Source organism: Excalfactoria chinensis, chromosome 9 (assembly GCF_039878825.1).
Source record: "Excalfactoria chinensis isolate bCotChi1 chromosome 9, bCotChi1.hap2, whole genome shotgun sequence".
NCBI lineage: Eukaryota > Metazoa > Chordata > Aves > Galliformes > Phasianidae > Excalfactoria > Excalfactoria chinensis.
Genome location: NC_092833.1, coordinates 6,104,765 through 6,125,071, shown reverse-complemented (window position 1 = coordinate 6,125,071; position 20,307 = coordinate 6,104,765). Strand labels below are relative to the sequence as shown.

At 37.4% G+C, this 20,307-nt stretch overlaps 2 protein-coding genes across 7 annotated transcripts in view; one reads left to right on the top strand and one right to left on the bottom strand.

The window, feature by feature from the left end:
• Window positions 1-20,307, bottom strand: part of DAW1 (dynein assembly factor with WD repeats 1) — a 133,602-nt gene that overhangs the window by 60,598 nt on the left and 52,697 nt on the right. Inside the window, exon 14 of one of the 2 annotated variants that reach the window (XM_072344819.1) lies at window positions 16,170-16,187. The exons of the other annotated variant lie outside the window; for it this stretch is intronic. The gene's annotated coding sequence lies outside the window, so the exon portion shown is untranslated. Of the gene's footprint in view, window positions 1-16,169; window positions 16,188-20,307 lie in introns of those variants that run through there. 2 annotated transcript variants of the gene reach the window in all.
• SPHKAP (SPHK1 interactor, AKAP domain containing) overlaps window positions 1-20,307 on the top strand; it is a 64,341-nt gene that overhangs the window by 9,237 nt on the left and 34,797 nt on the right. For all 5 annotated transcript variants that reach the window (XM_072344812.1, XM_072344811.1, XM_072344814.1 and 2 more), the window contains exons 2-3: window positions 5,553-5,655; window positions 12,917-13,027. In XM_072344812.1, coding sequence (XP_072200913.1) covers window positions 5,553-5,655; window positions 12,917-13,027 — 214 coding nt within the window. The remainder of the gene's footprint in view (window positions 1-5,552; window positions 5,656-12,916; window positions 13,028-20,307) is intronic.

The window sequence follows — 20,307 nt, the reverse complement described above, 5'->3', positions numbered from 1 at the left end:
TAACATCACTGTGATAGAACAGAAACTGTTCTCCTGTCTTCAAGCACTACATAAAAAAGAAGTATCAAAGAGAAATTTCTTCTCTCAGATTCTCTGCAACCAAATCTCTTGATTTCTTAGTGGATAACTGAAAACTCGTGCCTAAACATAATCTGGTCTATATTCATGCCTTACGTGTAAATACAAGAACACTCATTTAGCAGGTTCCCTCTTAATAACAAGGCAGGTAATGGCAAGTTTATCCAGAGCTCAGTCAGCAGGGTAGATAGCCCTGCTGAACCATGGGTGTTCCAGCAAGAACAAGTCAAATGTTTCAGGCCCAGTTACCACAACAATTTCATAGCTATTCTGAAGTTTATTGCAAAGTAATGGCTGAAGAAGCTCTGCATTTTATAAGCACTGTACCACCACAAAAAAGAAATAGATAAATTAAAATTAACATCTCAGTGATCTGATTCATTGTTAGACACTCATAGATAATGGCCTGTGTTTGTTACATAGTTAGAAAGGCCATAGGTTTAGGGCGTAGAAAGTAGTAGGATTTGTCTGGCCAAAAAACCCACAAGGAACAATAAACAATCGTAGTTTCTTGGACAGAAAACTTACAATTTCTTTATGCTAGTGTAAGCTACAAAAAATAAGAACGTTGCCTTTACATCTACTGTTCAATCCCATTAAACACAGTCTAGTCCATAGGAAAAAAAAATTCAAACAATTTAAAGCAAAGGCAATGCTTGTAAGATCTTGATAGAATTGTGTTAAAGCATGTTTTGTATCATTAGAAGCCAAGGTAATTAGGGTGGCAGCTCCATTTTATTTAATACACTGATAGCATTGTTAAAAAGAATCACTCTTCTCAAGCGTTTATCTTGAGACCTTATTTTTTGTAATTTTTCAGGGATTGCTGTTGGTTGGCATATTAACCTAGCATCAAAACTGAGGAGATTTGTGTTCTGTTGGACACTGGTAGGAATTCAGAATTGTTCAAGAATGTTTCAGGCATGTAAATTATGTAAAAATATGTTATTTTGAATAAGCAGTATCAGAATTCTATTGTACTGCGTTAAAATAACTTCAGAATGTACCCTGACGTTTTAAGTAAGTAGTTTATGAATACAGCTGCAGGTGGTCATAGGAACAATACTGGATTGAAGAGAATAAGAGTTTTCTGAGACCGTTTGAGATGAAGGCACTTATTTTTAGACGGTTGTTTTACTCTTCAGGAGTCATTAGTTAAGGTAAAAACATATTGCTTTTATGAACACCATTATAACCCCAGAAAAATGTTTTGAAAGATTTAGCTGAAATGAAACTACCTTTTTCTGTTGTGTCTGTAACAGCTGTACCTGGATACACTGGATTCGGTCTTTATGTTTCTGAAATCTTCTTCTTGATCAGCACTGCCCATTTAGGTTAGGTACATATAACCAGAATAGTTTGAAGCATCTTTCCTTCAGTGAGATTTCTTAGCTCTCCTGCAGTCAAACTCCCAGCTGTGCCTTAGTTTCCCACCTAATGGCACTACAGTGCTGGGTACAGTCTCCTTGATTCTAGGATCAGAAAGCAGTCTATGGTGATATTTCATGTGAATTTAAGCATCTGGTCCCTAATCTTTCCTATGTTTAGACAGACTTTTTCCTCATCAGATCTTGTCTAATTGTTAATCGCTTCCAGAAGTCCTCCAAATTAGGAACTCTTCAAAAAAGATGGCTACCAAAACTGCATCCTACGTGTCCTTCTAAGTGTCTTTCTCCATTTAACTCACACACTCTCACAGGAAGAGATCTCACGGTTCTTCTTGTACTTTTTACGAAGCTTCTTCTGAAGAACCAAGAACTAAGCCTGTCTTTTCTAGAAGCTTACCCTAGCAACTAGTCATTCTTCTACAAGCATAACAAAGGTCCAGTAGGAATTGTCCTTTTTTTGCCCTAAAGTCATATTCAATGCAGAATCCACAGGGAGAAAGGCAGGATGCTTATCAGCTTTCTGTAGAGTTCCTATGGGTTGGATCTCTGTCTGAAAATTACTGAAATATAGTCCGACTATCACAAAAACTAAAAATAAAAAAGAACTTACCTGCCATTCAGCTCCTGATTGTCAGCTTTTATCTGTACCTTGCTTGAACTGTTTAGTATGATAAAGGATTTGAAGTAGCTAAAATGATGTTATTTTTCCTTAAATAACTCAATCAGTAAATAAAGGGAAGAATATTTCTTACTAAATTGTGCAACTTTTTTTTTTCTTCCACATTTATTTTTCCATAAAAGATTTCTTTTGTAGTATTTTTAAAACATGTTTTGTAAGAAGTCCAGGCATTGCTAATGCCTGCAGAAGCTCCAAGATTTGTAACAGAATAAAGGGCAATCAGGGCTGTGTAAACATGAAAGATAAAGACTTTTTTGTTGTGTGGTGTACCGTAGTATGGGCAGTTTTTTTCTCTGTTCTTTTCATTAGCGCGTAGCAAAAGACCTGGATTTTTTTTTAACATTTTGCAGTGATAAAAATGGAATGTAAATCCAAAGTACCCAATAGATACAATCAAATGAGCAATCTGAATTTAAAGACCTAATGTTCTGCTCTTTTTTAGTGCACCAGTTTTACTAGCAACCTGGTTACGTATCAGACACTCAGGTCTGATACTGAGGTGTCACTATTTTAAGTTCCCGGTGAAGTCAGTAACAGCCAATGGAGACTGAAGCAAGTCTATGAATGCATTGCAAGATCAGGCCCTGGTATTGCCAGTGATTATATTCTGCACATGGGTTCCAAATCCATTAAAAAAAAAAAGTCAGAAAGACATTTGTTTGAGGTATTTATAGAGCATCTGTTTGACTAACCATCTGTGCTCTGATTGAAGTATACACATGGTCCTGACTGAATCAAAACCAATTCTATGGATTAAAATAGTTACTTTGACAGTGTTGCATCTAAAGCCTTTACTGCTAGTGACTCTTGACCTATTTATGTGTAAAGGTAATTTTTAAAACTGTAAAATCTGAAAGGTAGCATGGGGAAGAGCGTGACTGGTGTGCCTACTTCAAAAGGATTTGGGCTTTGAAGTGAAGAGATGCTGCTTGAATGCTGCATGCCTTTCCAAAAAGCTGTTTGCTTAGGGTCTGGATTAAGCTAGCTGCCTCCCTGCTTTTGAGTCGCCTTTGGGTATCTTTGTGAATGCAAAATCAAGAATATGCTGGTGAATTTTGCCCAGCTCTTGCTTGTATCACAGTTCTATTTTGAAATACAGTTTATGATGGCACTAGCATTCAGTACAAACATTAGCAAAGCATTAGAAATGTAGCCAACTATAACTTAGTGTTAATGGCACTGAGAAACCTTAAGGTGTACAGTTTGCTTACTTCAACAAGATTACCTTTTCCATGCATCAGTATGTTTTGTGTGTTCAAAATCCTGAGATAGAAGATCATAATGAAAAGCATGAAGCTGTTAAATATGTAATGGTCACTCATTATTTATTGAACTTGCACCTTAGAAATTATTATTGAGCAGCAAGGTTTGTTTAAGCAGGTTATGCTTGCTCAAGATGGTACAAAAGTGAAGTTCCTGATATTGTTTCACAAGATTATTTTCCTTCAGTGATAACCTGGGGAATTCTTTAATTTACCTCTTCTTGGTGATGTAGCACCATCTGCCACATCTGCAAATAAAGGTAATTATTTTTAGAAGCATCTGTGGGGCTTTTTTTTTTATTAAGTATTGAGTCATCAAGGTCAGTATTTCTGAATTATTCAATGTAGGAAAATAGAAGCATTTGTTTTGCATTTTGGTCAATAACAAAGGATGGATTTTTATTACTGTTGGTGCCATAAATCTCATAGCAATTTGCTGCAGGCTTCCGATTTCCAAGAAATTTGTTTGCATCCTCAGCGAGAGCATTTAGCTTTGTATGAAAAAAGAATCAATCACAATTCTGGTGTCGATAAAACAGCACCTGGTGGCAAATAAGTGACTCTGGAAACCCTTCTATTAATAGAGATATTACACTGAAAATTGCATACTTCCTAACACTGAGCCATTGGTCCAGGTTCCCAGTTTCAGAATGGAAACTGTAAATTAGGATCCCTGTCACCAAAGGAGAAATGATTCTCTCACAGGATACAGGATATTTTAGTAGATACTACAGACTTGCACCCTCTACTAAACACTGTATTGAATGAAGTCCCAAAATTGCCATCCTTTGACAGATTCCTTGTTAAGTCTGTGGCCTTCCATGATAGCTCTATATCCAATGAGCACATCTAAGTCAGATGAGCGTGCTCCATCAAGCAGTGGGAGTCTAGCAAAGGTGAGAATTAGGACCTGAAGCTTTCAATAGCTTGCTTTATCTTGTACTGAAAAGGTGTTTACCTTTGCCAGATGCCTTGGAAGACTTGTGCTTTGTGTAAATTCCTGGTGTGAAGTAATGAGCATAGCGCACAAACGCAGAGTTATCATTTGATGATAATATGGCAACATCTCTGCTGCAGTTTCTTTCAGTTTTCTGCTGTTGAGAAACTAATGAGAGCAGACAACTTCTCAAAGAGAGAATAGTTTTTCTCTGGGGAGCTGATGAAAATTGGGTTTATTTTACTTCACTAAAGACTGAATAGTCTGAGGAGAATCTCTTAAGAAATCACATGCACACTGAAAATTAAAGCTTAGAGAGGAGCCTTTTGGGTAAAGAAAGAGGAAACTTTGATCAAAATGACTGATGAAATAATTGAAAAAGATGTTGAAAAGCCAAACCTGAGTTCTGTCTTGACTGAAAGACCCATGACACAATCCAATATGCTGCATTTGCTTGGGTTATGCAAGACATAACTGTATGACACTGGATGGCCCAACTGAAGGAACTCAGCTATATGCTCTTTTACACCAATTAGTATGTATGTACTGCTGCATGTCTGCTTCACATGACATCTAGAACGTGTTCATTTAACTATCGACAGCAGCCAATAAGTGTGTGTATGCGTTTCTCCATATTTCTATGTATTTTACATCCCTAAACTCACTGAAAATCAGCTGTGGATTAGACAAGACTGTTCCCAAATATAACTCATAATTCTTCATTTCTCTGTTAAAATTATTTCAGTCTGTGAACCCTGACTGTGTGAACAGCTTTGCAAACAGAGTCTGGAATTCATCGCACCAGCACAACCTTAAGTTTGAACTGCAACGCAGCACAAGAATAAAGATTTAGCTCTGCAGTTACAGCACAGGAAAGTCGAATCTTTAGACCAATTAAAAAGTAGGAAAAAGAAATAGAAAGCTATGGAAGTGCAGCAGTTACTCCTGACTGTGATGTCCCTTATCCCCTGGGTAACAGAGTTGCTGATTTTACCTGTGTAGTGATCAGCCAGTTTGGTGTGAAATACATCTCCCAGGACTGGGATAGAATAGAATTTTAATGTCATTAGTGAGGCTGTAGAAAACTTCTTGTAAACTAGTTGCTTCTCTTTAATTAACTGTATTTTTTGCATAATTTGAGTTATATATGTAACTGAGTCACTGAAAACACTTTTGGAGCTTACTTTTGTATGTTTTTTGTTCTTCAGCAACTTTGAATCTTCACTGATGCAAGAAGTCGCAGAGCACCAAGGCAACAGTACAGATAGTTCAGGAAGCAGTTTGGGAAGCACTGTCACAGCATGTAAAAAGGTAACTTCCGAGTTTATGTTATTTTCAATAATATATATACCCCGGGTTACAGCTTTGCTTTCTAGCTTTTACTATTATTGAGAAACACAACCTTTAACTGATGCCTAAAGAAGAAAAGGATTGATACAGAAAAATAAATTCTGGTCTCTCTTATGGTGTCTTGTAATTTTGTGTGCATGGTCTATACTTGTCTGGCTACAAAATTTATGTGTGTGGGAGGTACATTTCCCTCAAGTAAGTATTTCTCATTTTTCTCGTTATCTGGCAAAGTATAAAGTCATGAAGAGCACAAATAAAGTCAGGGCTGCTCTTTGATAGCTTGCAAGTTTTGGGGACCCAGGCTGAGGGCCCAGAGCTTAGCTTCTCCGAGGTCAATATGATACAGGGTCCTTCATGTAATAGAGCTTTTCTGCCTTCCCTAATACCTTAGCAGAGTATGTCAGCAACCAAGAAAGTAGTATAGATTTGGCTGTTGCTGCTTTTATTGCCTCAAAATGGATTTATATGTGTTATTTACTTTAGAGCATGGGGAGGAAAGGAAGCAGTGCCTGTATGTGTCTGTATGTAGTTAGGATTAGTCAGGTATGACTGACAGTAGTTTATTAACGTAGGTATTACAATTGAGAATACACAAGGGAAGACTCTGGATGCTCTCATCCACTCTCAGGGCCAGATTGTGGCAGTGCAGTCCAAGGGAAGGCCATTAGCGATTACAGAGAACAGGCCATCTTTCATCTCTCAGTTTGGAGTAACCATCTGAGCTCAACTATTTTCCATAGGCATAATTCTAGAACTGGTAAGAAAGCATCTGTTTACCACAAAATATTATAAAACTTCACAGCTCATACAGTTTTCCCATAATTCTGTCTTTTTCTTCCTTCACTACTAATTGTAATGCTTTCCTTTTGTGTTTTTCTATTTTCCAAAATAAATAACAATGTAAATATGTAAACAGACAGAAAGATAAACATGTTGAAGATAAAGATTTATATTCCTTATCCTTCTTAAAACCACACTGTGACTCTGGAGGTTGAGTGTTGGCTGTCTACTGAAATTTCAGGAAATGTAAAATCACTGAAATAAAAAAACCTCAATAGACTAATTTGTATGCTGGAATTGGGCATCTTTAACTCATCCCAGCAAGGCAAAAGACAAAACATCAGTATTTTATTTGTTCAAAGAGTTTCCTTATTTTCAAGATAAATTGGGTTTTTTAAAATGCTGCTGACTGTAATTGGAATCTGTAGAAATGGGCATAAAATTCATAACGTGGCTGAACATCTGACACTTCTTTAATCTGAGTTGGCTGTTTCACGTAAGACTGAAGGACAGTTTGCACAGCACTGAAAAGTGTCACCACTGTGTTTATGAATGTTCCCAGCATGGTCACATTCAGAAGCATCACTCTTGCAGACCTACTTTTACCTTTTGATTTAGAGCTGCTTCATCTGTCTGATCCCTTACATTTGAACTTTTCATTGTAATACGAGTCAATTTTGTGATGTTAGACACACTAGAATAAGTGATTCACCTCTGCCAGCACTTCTGACAAACAGTGGGATATTTTGGGCTTCTTTGCAGCTTTGTCACAGTATGTGTTAGTGTTCTTTTTGTGTGTGTGTGTATGAGAGAGAGAGGAAAAGGATGCAGAATAATCAAAGTAAGCCATTATCTTTTCTTTTATCCTACATTAGTTACAGTAATTTTTTAAGTTAGTTATGTAATTGGTGTTGGAGTGAAACTGTGAGTTCCTGCTGCAAGGGAACAGTTTAAACAGTTCACTTTCAGGTTTGAGTGTTTTCACTTGGTATGAATGGGAATGGCTCCAGTCAGGAGCAATATGGGATGTGGTCTTTTACCACAAAGACCAATCTGAACAAATGCAGAAGATGGGCCCCGTGATAGTTCATCTTATTCTGTATGTCCCACTTTCACATCTTTTTTGATGAGTAGTAATTAACCAAAGCAATTAAGATGATCAGCCACGAAGACGCAGATGTTTCATTTGTGGGGCAGAGCCTATTTAATGCTGTCACAGTTATAGATATTTAGTGTATTTTAATGTCTTATGATCTAAATTAGGGAGCAGGAAGCTGTTACGCTAAACTTGTATGCAGTATTTTCCTCTGGGAAAGAGTGACTTTTCTAATCTACACACTGCTAGAGGCTGATTTTAGTTCATTGATTCACAACACACTGAGTAATGCTGACGGCTGAGTCTCTAGATGAGAGTGGAAAACTTTTTTTTTTAGAACCATGAATTACTGCTGATTCCACATTTTGTGCATGATGCAAATACATCCTGAATTGTTTTCTGAGTGTGATGATCCTGCTTTGGACCAGACATACAGCTGTTAAGTGTAAGTGCAGTCACTGAATAAAGTTCTGCTTTCACTTGTACTGCTGCAAATCAGAAGCAACCTCACTGAATTCAGCAAATCCTACGTACACCAGTGGGATTGGCCTAGAATTTGTCTCAGCTAGGTGACAATGAAGAAAACTATAAGATGAGAGGAGAAAATTTTCCAAAGTGAAGCTGTTTGTATTAGAAGTGCAGGGTGTATCAAAGAAAGATGGTGAACAACCACCAGAGCAGTACAAGTTTAGGTTCCTTATCTTTGGTACAGAACAGCTCAGTATAGTTTGAAAAGGACCTAAATGCAAAAATGGCAATCAGAAAATATGGAAACAGTTACATCTGAGGGATAACTATGCTCACATTGCATTTCACTAGTTACCCCATAGATCAGGCAAGCTCACTCAAGCTTATACACGGTTGACCACTGTAGTCATACATTACTGAAGTATACAGACTTCAGTCCTTATAAGAACACATCTGCATACTCCCATTTTATATAAACACAGTTAACAAGTAGAATTGTCCTACAGTATCCAGGTCCTAGGAGTATTAATTCATTTGCATATACTTGTGTGTCTTTGACCATGATAATATTGTTAATGCATAAACTCACAGTGATCTGCATTGCAGCATGGCCTAAATTATCCTTCTTCAATGGAAATGTTAGTGGGAAAGTTCTAAGAAACAACATATCTGTAATGATTGTAATGCAGAAACTTGTATTTCATAAGATAAGCTTAAACTCATCCAAAATTTACATCTCCTCACAGCTATTGCTTAGTCAAATGTCACCTTCTGTCCTCCGAGCACCATTCAGATATGTGTAAAATCAGAGCAAGAAGTCCCCATCCATATGCTTCCACACGCCTCCCTTTCTCACAGTGCTGTCATTTCTGAGTAATTTCCAGAGGCATTCCAGATGACTTTGGGCCTACTTGTATTTGTTAGATTACTTACCTCCTGTATTGGTTGTTAATATACAGATGGTAGCAAATGTACAGAAGGAATAAGCAAAGGAAAACTCACCAGTGGTGGTGCCTTGGCTGAAGAAGCTGGGGCAGTCCTCACTGGTGAGCGATCTCCAAAAGATGCTGCCTCAGTGGGAGTCAGCCCTTAAATGAGGTCTCAGAGGGGATGGAGTCGAGCTCCACCCCTTCCAGGAGCACAGCTACATCACTCTCACCTGTGCTCCCACAGCTGACCCCATACTTGCCTCAGCTGATTAATCAGAGGTTCAGGCTGTGATTACCAATCTCCCATACATCTCCCCACCTCCTGTTGCATGGACTGAAGTATATCCTATTTTGCTTTTCTCACCTACCTCCTTCAAATTCTAATTGCTGAAAATTGATCTCCAGTAGTAAAAATGCCATTGCACCCTTCTTCATATTTCTGACTACATTTTCAAGGCTGTGTCCAGCACTGCTTGTGCACATATAGCAGAATATAGGCCAGGGAGAACACCATCCTGCTAGTGCTGCTCATCTCCTCAAGGTTACTAAAAATCACATAATATCATAGCTGCCATGTAATAATCTCTACCCCTGCCTTAAGGTATATTATGAAATGTTGCATACAAAAATTAAATGCATCAAAAAGCCTTAAAATTAATAAATAACCCTGGAGTTACCCTCAAGCTTGACAGCAGTGACCTGACCTGAAACGTTTGTTCAGGAGAGTTATTACTTCTGATAGTTCATTACCAGTATTTGCTTCCTGAATGGAAGATAGATATACCAATGGTGATTTAACATCCACAGGAAGAAAAGTAGGTGAAATTTGAAATGCCCATCTCATTTCATTAATTAATCACCTACAATATACAACTGCTGTAACCTAGCAGTTCTGAAGAGAAATATTGGTTGAGCGCACAAAATGCTTTGAGAAAAAGGAGTAGCAAGTTTTTCTAAAGCTTGTTTCTCTGTGATAATTTCTGCCTATTCCAATTTCTCAGAAACTGTTTGACATTTGGGTAAGAAAGACCCGAAGCTGTTAAAACTAAAGACAAGTTCACTAAGATTTTTTTAAGGAAATAAGTTGTTACTGAGAAAGCTATTTCAGTTAGAGAGGACTGTTTTGTATGTTCTCAAATCACGTCTAAGAGGACATCAGAACTATAGTCCTTGAGGATGAGAAGATCTAGAATCAGATTAAATCTGGCATCAGGTATATATGTGTGTGTAGGTAAATGTACATGTTGAGATTCTTCACAAGGTTTTCTGAAGATGGTACTTTTTGAAAAAAAATATTTGATGCAATATTTTATCAACCAGTTTAAATGTTTCAGTAACACTATTACTATTATTTTAAAAAAGAAGGTTTACAGTTTATAAAGATAAAAGGAAATTGTTTCTCTGCTATATGACATATGCTGTTTTTCCCATCTAGACTCAGTTATGGTGGCATGAATCTATTCATACTAAGACAGTATGCTATAGAATTTATTGAGTTCAGAGTCACTGAACTAGTAAACAAGATTAGCTAGCAGTCCCCGAGAAGAAACTGGTACAGATGCGCAGCAGTCACAAGTCTTTGTAATTCTCAGAACAAAGTCTGTGGGCACAGTAGCTTTTCCTTCAGAAGAAATCTCGTAGCAGGGCTAGAGTTTGCAAATCAGCCTATCCTTTTGCAGAAATAAATAAATAAATAGATAGATAACCATAAAGGTACAAAATCTTTGTATAGGGCACTGAAGGAAGGTACTGAAGCAAGCCAAATGTATGGGCTCTGGTATTCCTTGTCATCCATCCCACAGGGAATGCAGTATTAACTATATGACTTTCTGACAAGTTAAAAATTAGAGTGGGTGTTAGCCTGTGTGTGGTAATAGGCTTACTTCTATATTGCTCCTGAGTATTAGAAAATTGTGTTAGCTGGCCAGATCAGCTTTCCACAGTCTCACATCTTCCCTGAGAAAGGAAGAGGCCTGACAAGTTCTTCTCACTTCATAAGGAATTGATCTAGGTTTAGAAAGTAAGTGTTCCTGAAGTAGGAAAGAAATGTCAATGCAAATTACACTGTAAGATAATGAAAAATATTGTGGATAGTTGTTTTTTTTTTTCCACGTAGGACAACAAAGGTATATTTTGAAATATTATTGAAGTAAAAGTCTAAAAGCTATAGTACCTTTTTCCCAGTTACCAGCAGTACAAAGAAAATATACATCCATTTCACAAACATTCTTGTTAACAATTTTGCCCAGGAATGATAAGCCATATAAATTGTTCAATGAGTACCATCGCTGTTGCTGCTGCTATTTCCTGATGCTAATTAGTTGTTTCAAAAATAATAAAGATTCCTCTTTTTCATGGAAGAATTGTGAAGGATGAGAAAAAAAAACATGGCAAATAGTCAGCCTGTGGATTAATTTATCCAGGCAGACCCTTTCTCTTTTGCTTCAGAATGCCCCATTACCTGAAATACATGCCTTAAACTGAATTTAAAGAGAGATGCATCAGCTAGGCTGATAGGCTTTTTGTACAGTCAGTAAGCACAGTCCCTCCAGGAGGACAGCATGCAACTTTGTTGGCTAATAGGATTCCTCATGCTGTCCATGTGAATAACCCCCTTTCCCATGCTTCACCATTCTCAACTATTTGTCCTTTGTACTCAATTAAACAGAAAATGAATGCATGGAAAGAAACAACTTTTCAGTTTTAACAGTCTTGTCAGCATAGGAATTCAACCCCTCGACCATCTGTGCCTCTCAGTTCCACTTTTATCCCTGATGGAAATTAGGATAAATTGGTCTAGCCTTCACACTCTCAATGAAAGGGCAAACAGGAACGAGTGATTTTTAGTGTTGTCATCTGCCTCTTTTGCTTGTCATGGATCTTTCTATAGTGGATATTCTATAGTGACCCTATAAATGTAATAAAGTACAAGCCTGCCCGTTTTATGATGTGGCTCTTTAGCCCCCAACAAATTGTACAGAGACTCTGGCGGTATTGTCGCTGCAGACAGTTCCTGGTTATGTCTGGCACAACCAGCCCAGATCCATGAGTCACTTCCAGACTTAGGTATTTCAGAAAAATCTGATGCCATGCTCAAAAAGATAGTCCTTTCTGGGTGTGACTTTCTGCAGATACATTTCAATAACAGAAGTCTGTTTATTAAAAAGGCAATTTGACCTACATGAAAATTGTGCATAGTTAGTACAGAAGCAGCAAGGAATATACTTCAGTCTAAATTATCTGCCTTACAAAATTGACTTTGACTCTTTATAATCTACAGATATAGTCTATATATCTATATAGTCTAATTTTGTTTTTGTGCAAACAAAGCTTGTGGCACGTGCGCTAAGACTAAGTCATCGCAGGGAGACTGATCTCTCTCTATGAAGAAGCCTTGATCTTAGGGTACTGACTGAGCTCAGTATTCTTCACAGAAAGTTTTAAGGGCTTTAGCTTCTCTTAAAGCAGAAAAATACTTTTAAGAAGAAAGAGGTTATAGCCTAGGCGGTCTCAGAAATGAAGCTGCTAGCAGAATGAATTGTACAGGTCTATTTTAAGCAGAGAGACACGGTAAATCATAAAAACTGTAGGTTTGTATACTGCGGTATAAATAAATGATTAGTTTTCCCAAAGTCAATGTTTATCGCTTTAACATAGAACAAGACTCCTAGCACTGTTTTCCAATAAAAAGTGTTTTATTTGTTGGGGTTATTTAAGGCACCTCCTTCAAGGACTTCTAGTTCTTAGAGAAAATTGTCCAATACGTTAGAGGATCACTTGAATCCCAGGCACATGAACTGTATAAGTCTAAAGGGAATGGGAACCCAAGTCTTGCCTCGCTAAAGTATGTTTAGGTGAGACTTTTGTTGAGCGCCAACAACAGAGTTCAGTCACAGTAGGACTGAGTAAACTTTAAACTATGTTAACCATTTTTTAACTATTTTAACAGATCCTCTGCAGTAATAGCCTGCTAGAGTCAACAGACTACTGGCTTCAGAATCAGAGGACACCATGCCAAATTGGCTTTCTGGAAGACAAGTCAGAAAGCAACTGTGCCTCAGTAAGTACACACTGTAATCTCCTCTGGAGAAATGTCCATTGAGAGCTATTTGAGCAGGGTGTGGGGGCGTCTAGGGTACATGTTAAAAGAAGTCAATGACTAACCGACTCCAAAATTGTGTCAGTGTATAATTGATAGTTCCTGTGATTTCCAGTTTTCTGCAAAATATCCAAAGCAAAAAAAAAAAAAAAAAAAAAAAAAAAAAAAAAAAAGCATACAGATTTCTATACAGAATACATTAATAAAGATTGCTTCAGAGGTTTCCCTGTGTTTTCATTATGCGTTGTAGTCAGCAACTAAAAACAGAAAAATAAGCTAAAGAGTAAATTATTCCAAACTGTAGCTTGTTAGTGTAAAGGTTGGGAAGAACAGATGCTTAAAAGGCTGCTGAGTGTTCTTGAAGACACAGAGATACAATTAGGGAGAAAACTTTCCATATTAGAGGAGGAAAAGCTGCTGAAGGACTCAAATAATTTTGCATTCAAAATGATACTTAAATCTCCACGTATTATGGTTTATAATGCAATTAAATTAAGAACAGCTTTTGATTAAGCTTGTATTTGGAAAAATAAGAGTTGTGTTTCTTTACACACCATCTTTATGAAGCTGAATGACATTATATTGCTGTGACTGTAATAGTGTTTTATTCAAGAAAGGACTCAGGAGAGCAGAAACATTACCAGAAAGAATTGCATAGAAAATATGCTTTTAGGGATTTAAGGAATAGTATCAGAGGTTAGAGGGCTAAATGTCATGCTATTCATTGGACTGTGAGTTCACAAATGATACAGGGATCAAAATGCACAACCTAAGTAGTGTGTGATGGTAAGCAACCACATAAGGCACAAGGTGAGAAACTAAGCAGATTCCTGCCTCTCTACTTTGAATGATACTGGGTGAAACAAGGCGGGGGGATATTTATCTTAGTTTCATCTGAGCTGAATTGTTTTCTTCTGGTGTGATGTTATGTCTGGTTCTAGGAGAAAAACAGAGTTGATAACACACCAATATTTATAGTTGCCTGCTGAGCCAAGGCCATTACCAGTGAAGGGCCAAAGGAACTGAGAGAGAATGGAATTAGGACAGCTGACTTGAGCTTGCCAAAGGGATATTCCATACCATATGACATCAAGCAGGAGGAGTTTGGAAGGAGGTGGGAGTTCTTGCTCTTGTCAGCTGCTCAGGAGCCTAGCTGGGCATCAGTCAGGGGATGGTGAGCAATTACTTGTGCATCACTTGTTTGTATACATTTATATACATGTATAAAGTCCTAACTATTTTCCTTTTCCTTTTTCCATCTTAGTAAATAGTTTTATCTCAACCCATAAGTTGAGATAGAGACATGACAATCTTAGAAAGGATACAACATTGTTCAGTTACAGCTAGAAAGCTATGATTTGAGCTGCACTCTTACTATATTCACCAGAACAGGATAATCAGGCAGGTAATCAGAATCGGTTTTAATTCAAAAGGAATTTAGCAGAGCTGCTTGGTTTTACTATTCTGTATTTCATTCTGGCAGGCCCTTTACTTATTTGGGAGGATAACCGGGCATGCTTTGAGACAAGGTCTGCCATGTTATCTTCTCCCATTGCCTGCTCACTGCTTGCATAGTGTGCTCTGAAAACAGCCAGATTTCCCTGTGCAGCTTTGTGAACACAGTATGTACTCTACATGCACAATTCACACACAGAAAGTGCTGTAATTTTCAAAGTGAGGTATTAGTACTTAGTTCATTCTGTAATTATTGCAATTATTACTACAGTAGAAAAAAAGATTGTGCTGAAATAGAGATTGTATTGAACCACATGATTTTGTATTCACAATGCAGAAGTAGAATTTACAATTTTAAATTAAAATTAGAACATCATGCATAGAGAGCATTCATTTACAAGCTAAGTAGTTAAATGTTATTTTGGAGCATCCCTGTTCACACTAGAAGAGGTGTTTAGTGGTCTGGAAGTTTAGTTCTTCTAGGCTCCAAAGCATCTCAGCTTTTGAGTTACTGTTAAATAGTTACCCTAGCTGTTATGAGCAGAACTGAAGTTTTCTTCATATTCCTGTTTAATTTATTCTGAGCAGAAATACAGGACAGAATTTTAATTTAAGTACCTGAAATGTTACACAAGTAATGCAGTACACTAGGAAACTTCTACACTAATCATTAGAATGTAAGCACGCTGGTGTTTGGGTTTTGTTTTTTTTTTGTTTGCTTTTGCTCTTGTTTTACCAGAATCGCTCTTCCCTCCTCAGGTGTGCCAGTGGCGTGTTTGGGTGGGAACAGAGCTCGAGCAAACTAGGGAATGGGGAAGACTTAACCACTATGTGAGGATTAGTTCAGCATTCTACTCAAAAGCATTTTGTTCTAAGCCCTTACCAGTGTCTGATGATGAATGAGTGGAGGCTGCAGGAACAAAGAAGGACATGAACACAGGGCAGTTTCCCTAGCTTCTCTAATAGCTAGCAAACCAGAGTGCCATTAACAGAAGATACATTATTCTCTTCTCTTTCATGGAGATTTTATAAATTGCTGTTGCCAGCAGTGCCAGAAATGTTTTAAAGTTGCCATTAGGTTTGCAGAATGAAAAAATAAATCTAAATTGTACTACATGGCTAATGGGTACTTTTCTTAAAGATAACTAGTAATACATTTAGCTATAGTGTTCAGTTTTTGTTTGAAAGAGTTTATGTATAGTTATGTCTAATCTCACTATAACTATAAATGCAACAAGACTGTATGAACATAGATATCATAAATGTTGTGTTCACTGTCTCCCATTACAGATTAGTGTATTTAGTACAAGTAAAAATAGACTTGTGCCTGCCCTACATATGCTCACCAAGTGTACTAACGCTGATTTATTAAAATATTAAACACTTTGCTATAACAGACTGCTTTTCCATAGAGAGATTTTTAAGAAAGAATGGGCATTTGAGTGCATGTAATAGTCCATTAAACTCCAAGCTGTGTATTATGATATGAAAATAAGTTGCATGAGAGGAATAGTATTTCGTATTTGCCTAAGTTGGATATCTTTTCCTGGGCTCTGAAAATAGAAATGTTCACGTGATACATTTTTACATTACATCAAGTTCTGATAGTCCATCATACTAGAAGAAATACTGTTGTGTCCATATTTAATCCAATGGTTGTGGACATCTGCAAAGATAAATAGAAGTCGTAGGAAGAAATAGTAACTAAATGTGATGTCTGTTCTCTGTCTTTATGCCAACTTTGTGGTACATTATCTATGTACTATCTATGAAAGCGTTATGTGTATTATGAGTATGATATTAACAGAGTTTGAAAGACTGTCTTGTACTAATTTTCTCCTTTCAGTAGATGTGTAGGAACAAACTTTTATCCGAATGCACTGGAATTTAGTCCAAGTGGACAAGGCTAATTATATTAGTCATTAGGACTTTGTAGGAAGAACTGCAGCAGAGGCTAATCAGGAAGGGGCAGCTGAATGAGGTATCTGTGAGCTTGAAATGAAGAGAGAATGAAGGTGAATGCTAGATTGTAGTACTATTTTCTTATATAAGATCATAACATGTCCTGGAGTTGAAGTGTGCCATCCTCCGTACTTCAGGTGATCCTATTAGACTTTGCCATGCTGTCTACTTGTAAAATTTAGACTCCTGTGAAGAACTTCTACACTGGTGCTATGAGAGTATGTAGTAGAATGCTCTACTGTCTGAATTTTCTCATCCTAAGAGAATGAGTAATTACCAAACATTGAATTAAATTATGATTAACAATTATACTGCTTTGCAATAATTTACTGCTGCAAATTAAGTACATAGTTTTGTGCTATTTTCATAATTAGATAAATTTTCAATGTAGTTTAATTACATAAGTCTTGTTTCGTTTGTTTACACTAAGTGAGAACTTAGTCAAAATCTTTCAAATAGAATAAAGCTCATGGATTTATAAGATACAGTCATTCATAAGCTGCACAGAATGACAGATGTGATTAAATATTTGCAATGAGACTTTTTTGTTATCCCACAGAGGATAACACAGACTTTCATGTCTTTGTCCATTCCATGTTTCAATCTCTTTCTCACTGGACCTATATCAAATATTCTCTGCTTTGGACCTGCTGGTAAGTAGACCTTATATAAAAAGAAAAACCTGATAGGTAGTTTGTCCCTACTTTCCTTCCACTGAGCTAAATGTTCACATCAGACTATATAACGCATACATGTAAACACACACAGTTGTCTATTGGTTAGGCCCAGCCCAAGGTAGTACCAGCAGGAACACTTGGCCAGAGTAGCAGGAGAGGCAAAGAACAGAAGAATGAATTTAGGTCAAATTCTGTGCTGCCAAAAGATACTCTTATTTAGTTGTTGGGTCCTCTACTGAACCTCTCCCATGTGCACTGGTTCTGCAAGCTATCTCACACTTGCTGGTAGTAGCACACTGGGAGGGGAGGATGATGTGACTAGGAAAGCAGTGATGGTGGGGACAATAATAGGCAACTAATGCTGCATAGAAGAACCTTAATCCATCAGAATCACAGGTGGAGGAAGAACTGCTGCATGGAGTTGTTAGCAGGTTAGTTGAGTATAGGAGAACACAGTTGGTCTAGGAGACAGGCATTAGCATCTCAAGGAAAGGAAGCAGTGACTATTTTAGTCAAGGGTGGCAAGATTGTTGCCTTGGTGAGAAAGGAAGCAGACTGCTACGAAAATGGAGAGATGATGTAATTATGGATCATGTTTTCTATGATCTCTCTGTTTAATGAGATAATGAAGAATGTCACCTTATAAGCTGAGTTTTCAGAACTGACTGCTTGCCTTGATACTGCATAGCTTGGCCATCCTAAGCAGATGCTTAGGCATTGTCAATTGCAAGCAGTTCAGCTACCAAGCTTTTAAACAGATTCAGGGGAGGTTAAAGTTGCCCTAATTTGAGCTGGCTGAATCAAGCCTTCTGTGGTTTCACCTCTTTTCACTTCATCTTTTTTGCTGCCTTTGTATTTGTGTAAATATGCAGTAAGTCAAGCGACATAGAAAAGGAATTGCAAAAATAAGGAATTAGATTTTCTAGCCAATTCTTCCTTGAATCATCTCACTGCGTTGTCAGGCAAATGCCAGTACTCACTGAAGTGATAGAACAAAAACATCCAGGAAACAGCTCTTACAAATGAATCTAGACTAAATGATAACATATGCAGAAAAGGAAAATCCTTGGCAGGGTGTACTTTAAGGAAAACAGAGTGCACTTTTCAGTGATTAGTATTTCTATCCTTCTATTTCACACAAGTCTTTTTAAAGATTTGATATCATGCATCCTTAGAAGTTTAGGTACAAATATGCCTGTTTATATTTTACATCAACTTTTTTGATATTGGAATAACTTTAATGTAACTTCTTGGCAATAATGCTGCTACTAGGTCAGGGTGTGAAAATCTGTGCACTTGTGGCACAGATCTCTTTTAATCATGGCCTCTATCTCCAGATATTCTCCAGGGTTTCTAGAGGAGAGCATGCCCTTACTGTGAAGATCTAGGCTTACAGGAGTTCAGAAAAGAGGATGTCTCTTCCCATGTTTGGTATTCATCAGCAAGTCAAGTATGGAAATGCATTTTTGAAACCCAGGGGAGAGTTTGTGTTTGTTTTAAATCAAAACCATACTCATGCTTTCAGGCATAATTCGGGAAAGTCTTTGGATGTGATTTTGTGAATAGTGATCACACATAGTTGAAACAATTTTTCTTTTTAATCTTGTTTGAATGACGATGAACATTTCTTAATAAAACTAACAAAGGCCTACTTCTCTACGTAGACAAGTCTACATACCAAGATGCTTACTTTTGCTTGCATATACACCCTCAGCAATTTGCCTTATGGACAGGGAATTACAACAGCACTTATTATAGCTTTCACTCACTAGTTACTCAAGCATCTTCCATAACAGCATTGTCTCTTTCAGAAATCAAAATCCAGCCATTGCATTTCAGATCTAAGCCATAATTACTAGAGGTATTTTTAGTTTTAAGTTTCATCTTCCTATTCAGCCTGACAGTACCTTAATTATATCCTGACAAGGAATAGGAATCAGCAGCTGCAGGCTAAATTGTGGTGTTGAGTCTTGGCCCTTTCTTAGACACACGTGGGCGTTCATGCTGCTGTGGTAAAGATTAACACCTTCCAGAGAGCCCCTCTCTAGCTCACAGAGAAATAAGAACACCTCCCTTCAATTATTCTCCACCTTATGGACTACAGTGCAGGGCTGTGGAAGGGATTACTTGTATACTCTGCGAAATATATTTCTCCTTTTGGTTTTATACCTATTCATCTTAGAATTGCTTATCTTCATATTCAGGCAGAAATGAAATTGCACTTCCACATTTTCAACATCACGTATACACATTATATAGAAGCTTTTGGTGGCTGTATAAGAATTGGGGGGGGAGAGGGGGAAAGATTCACAATAGCCTTTCTTCTCTTTTCTCTGTAGCTTTAGACTTGGGTGCTCCTTTATCATATTTCTGGATCTCCCATTTTCTCTCCTGTCCCTCTGTGACACTCTCATACAGCAGTAGTTTCCTATCTGTATTTAAAAGAATCAGATACTTAGCCTCACTCCGAGATGCTTAACCTAACTCTGACAATGCTATAAGTAGGGCTGCCAAATACTGGAAGAATCATTTGCAGTATTGCTGCTATATCCCCTTCGGCATCTCATATTGTCATATTATCACTGCCTCCATGGTCTGATTTCTCATATTTAACTGCTTGCTACTGTTGTAACCACAGACTCCCTGTAATATGAACTGCAGTGTGAGGCATGTAGAAATTTGTTATGCATTGAGTATACAGAGCACAAGAGAAAGCAGATGGGGCATGAGGCATAAATATTTACTGGCATATTTTCTTTAAGTCATAAGCGACAATTAATTACATCAAACCCAAAGGAATAAATCTTAATGGGAAGAAAATATTCACAGCTGGTTTTGAAGCAATAAATTATGATGAGATGATTATGGATGATTCATTGCTGCAGTCCAGCCATTAAAATAGAGATGGTCTCTGAAGTACCAAGACCCATTAATCTACAAAGTCATTTGAGATATGCACCTTCTGAAGAGTAGTTGAGACTAAGTTTAAGGTATATCTCTTGCTGAAAATGCTTGAGAGGTTATAAAATATATATATGTATCCTTCTGACAGCATACAGTGCTTATCTTAAAAAAGAACTGTGGCTGGGCAGGGGAGACACAAACAGGTCATGTTAGGACCTAATTTATGCCAACTTGAATGAGTCA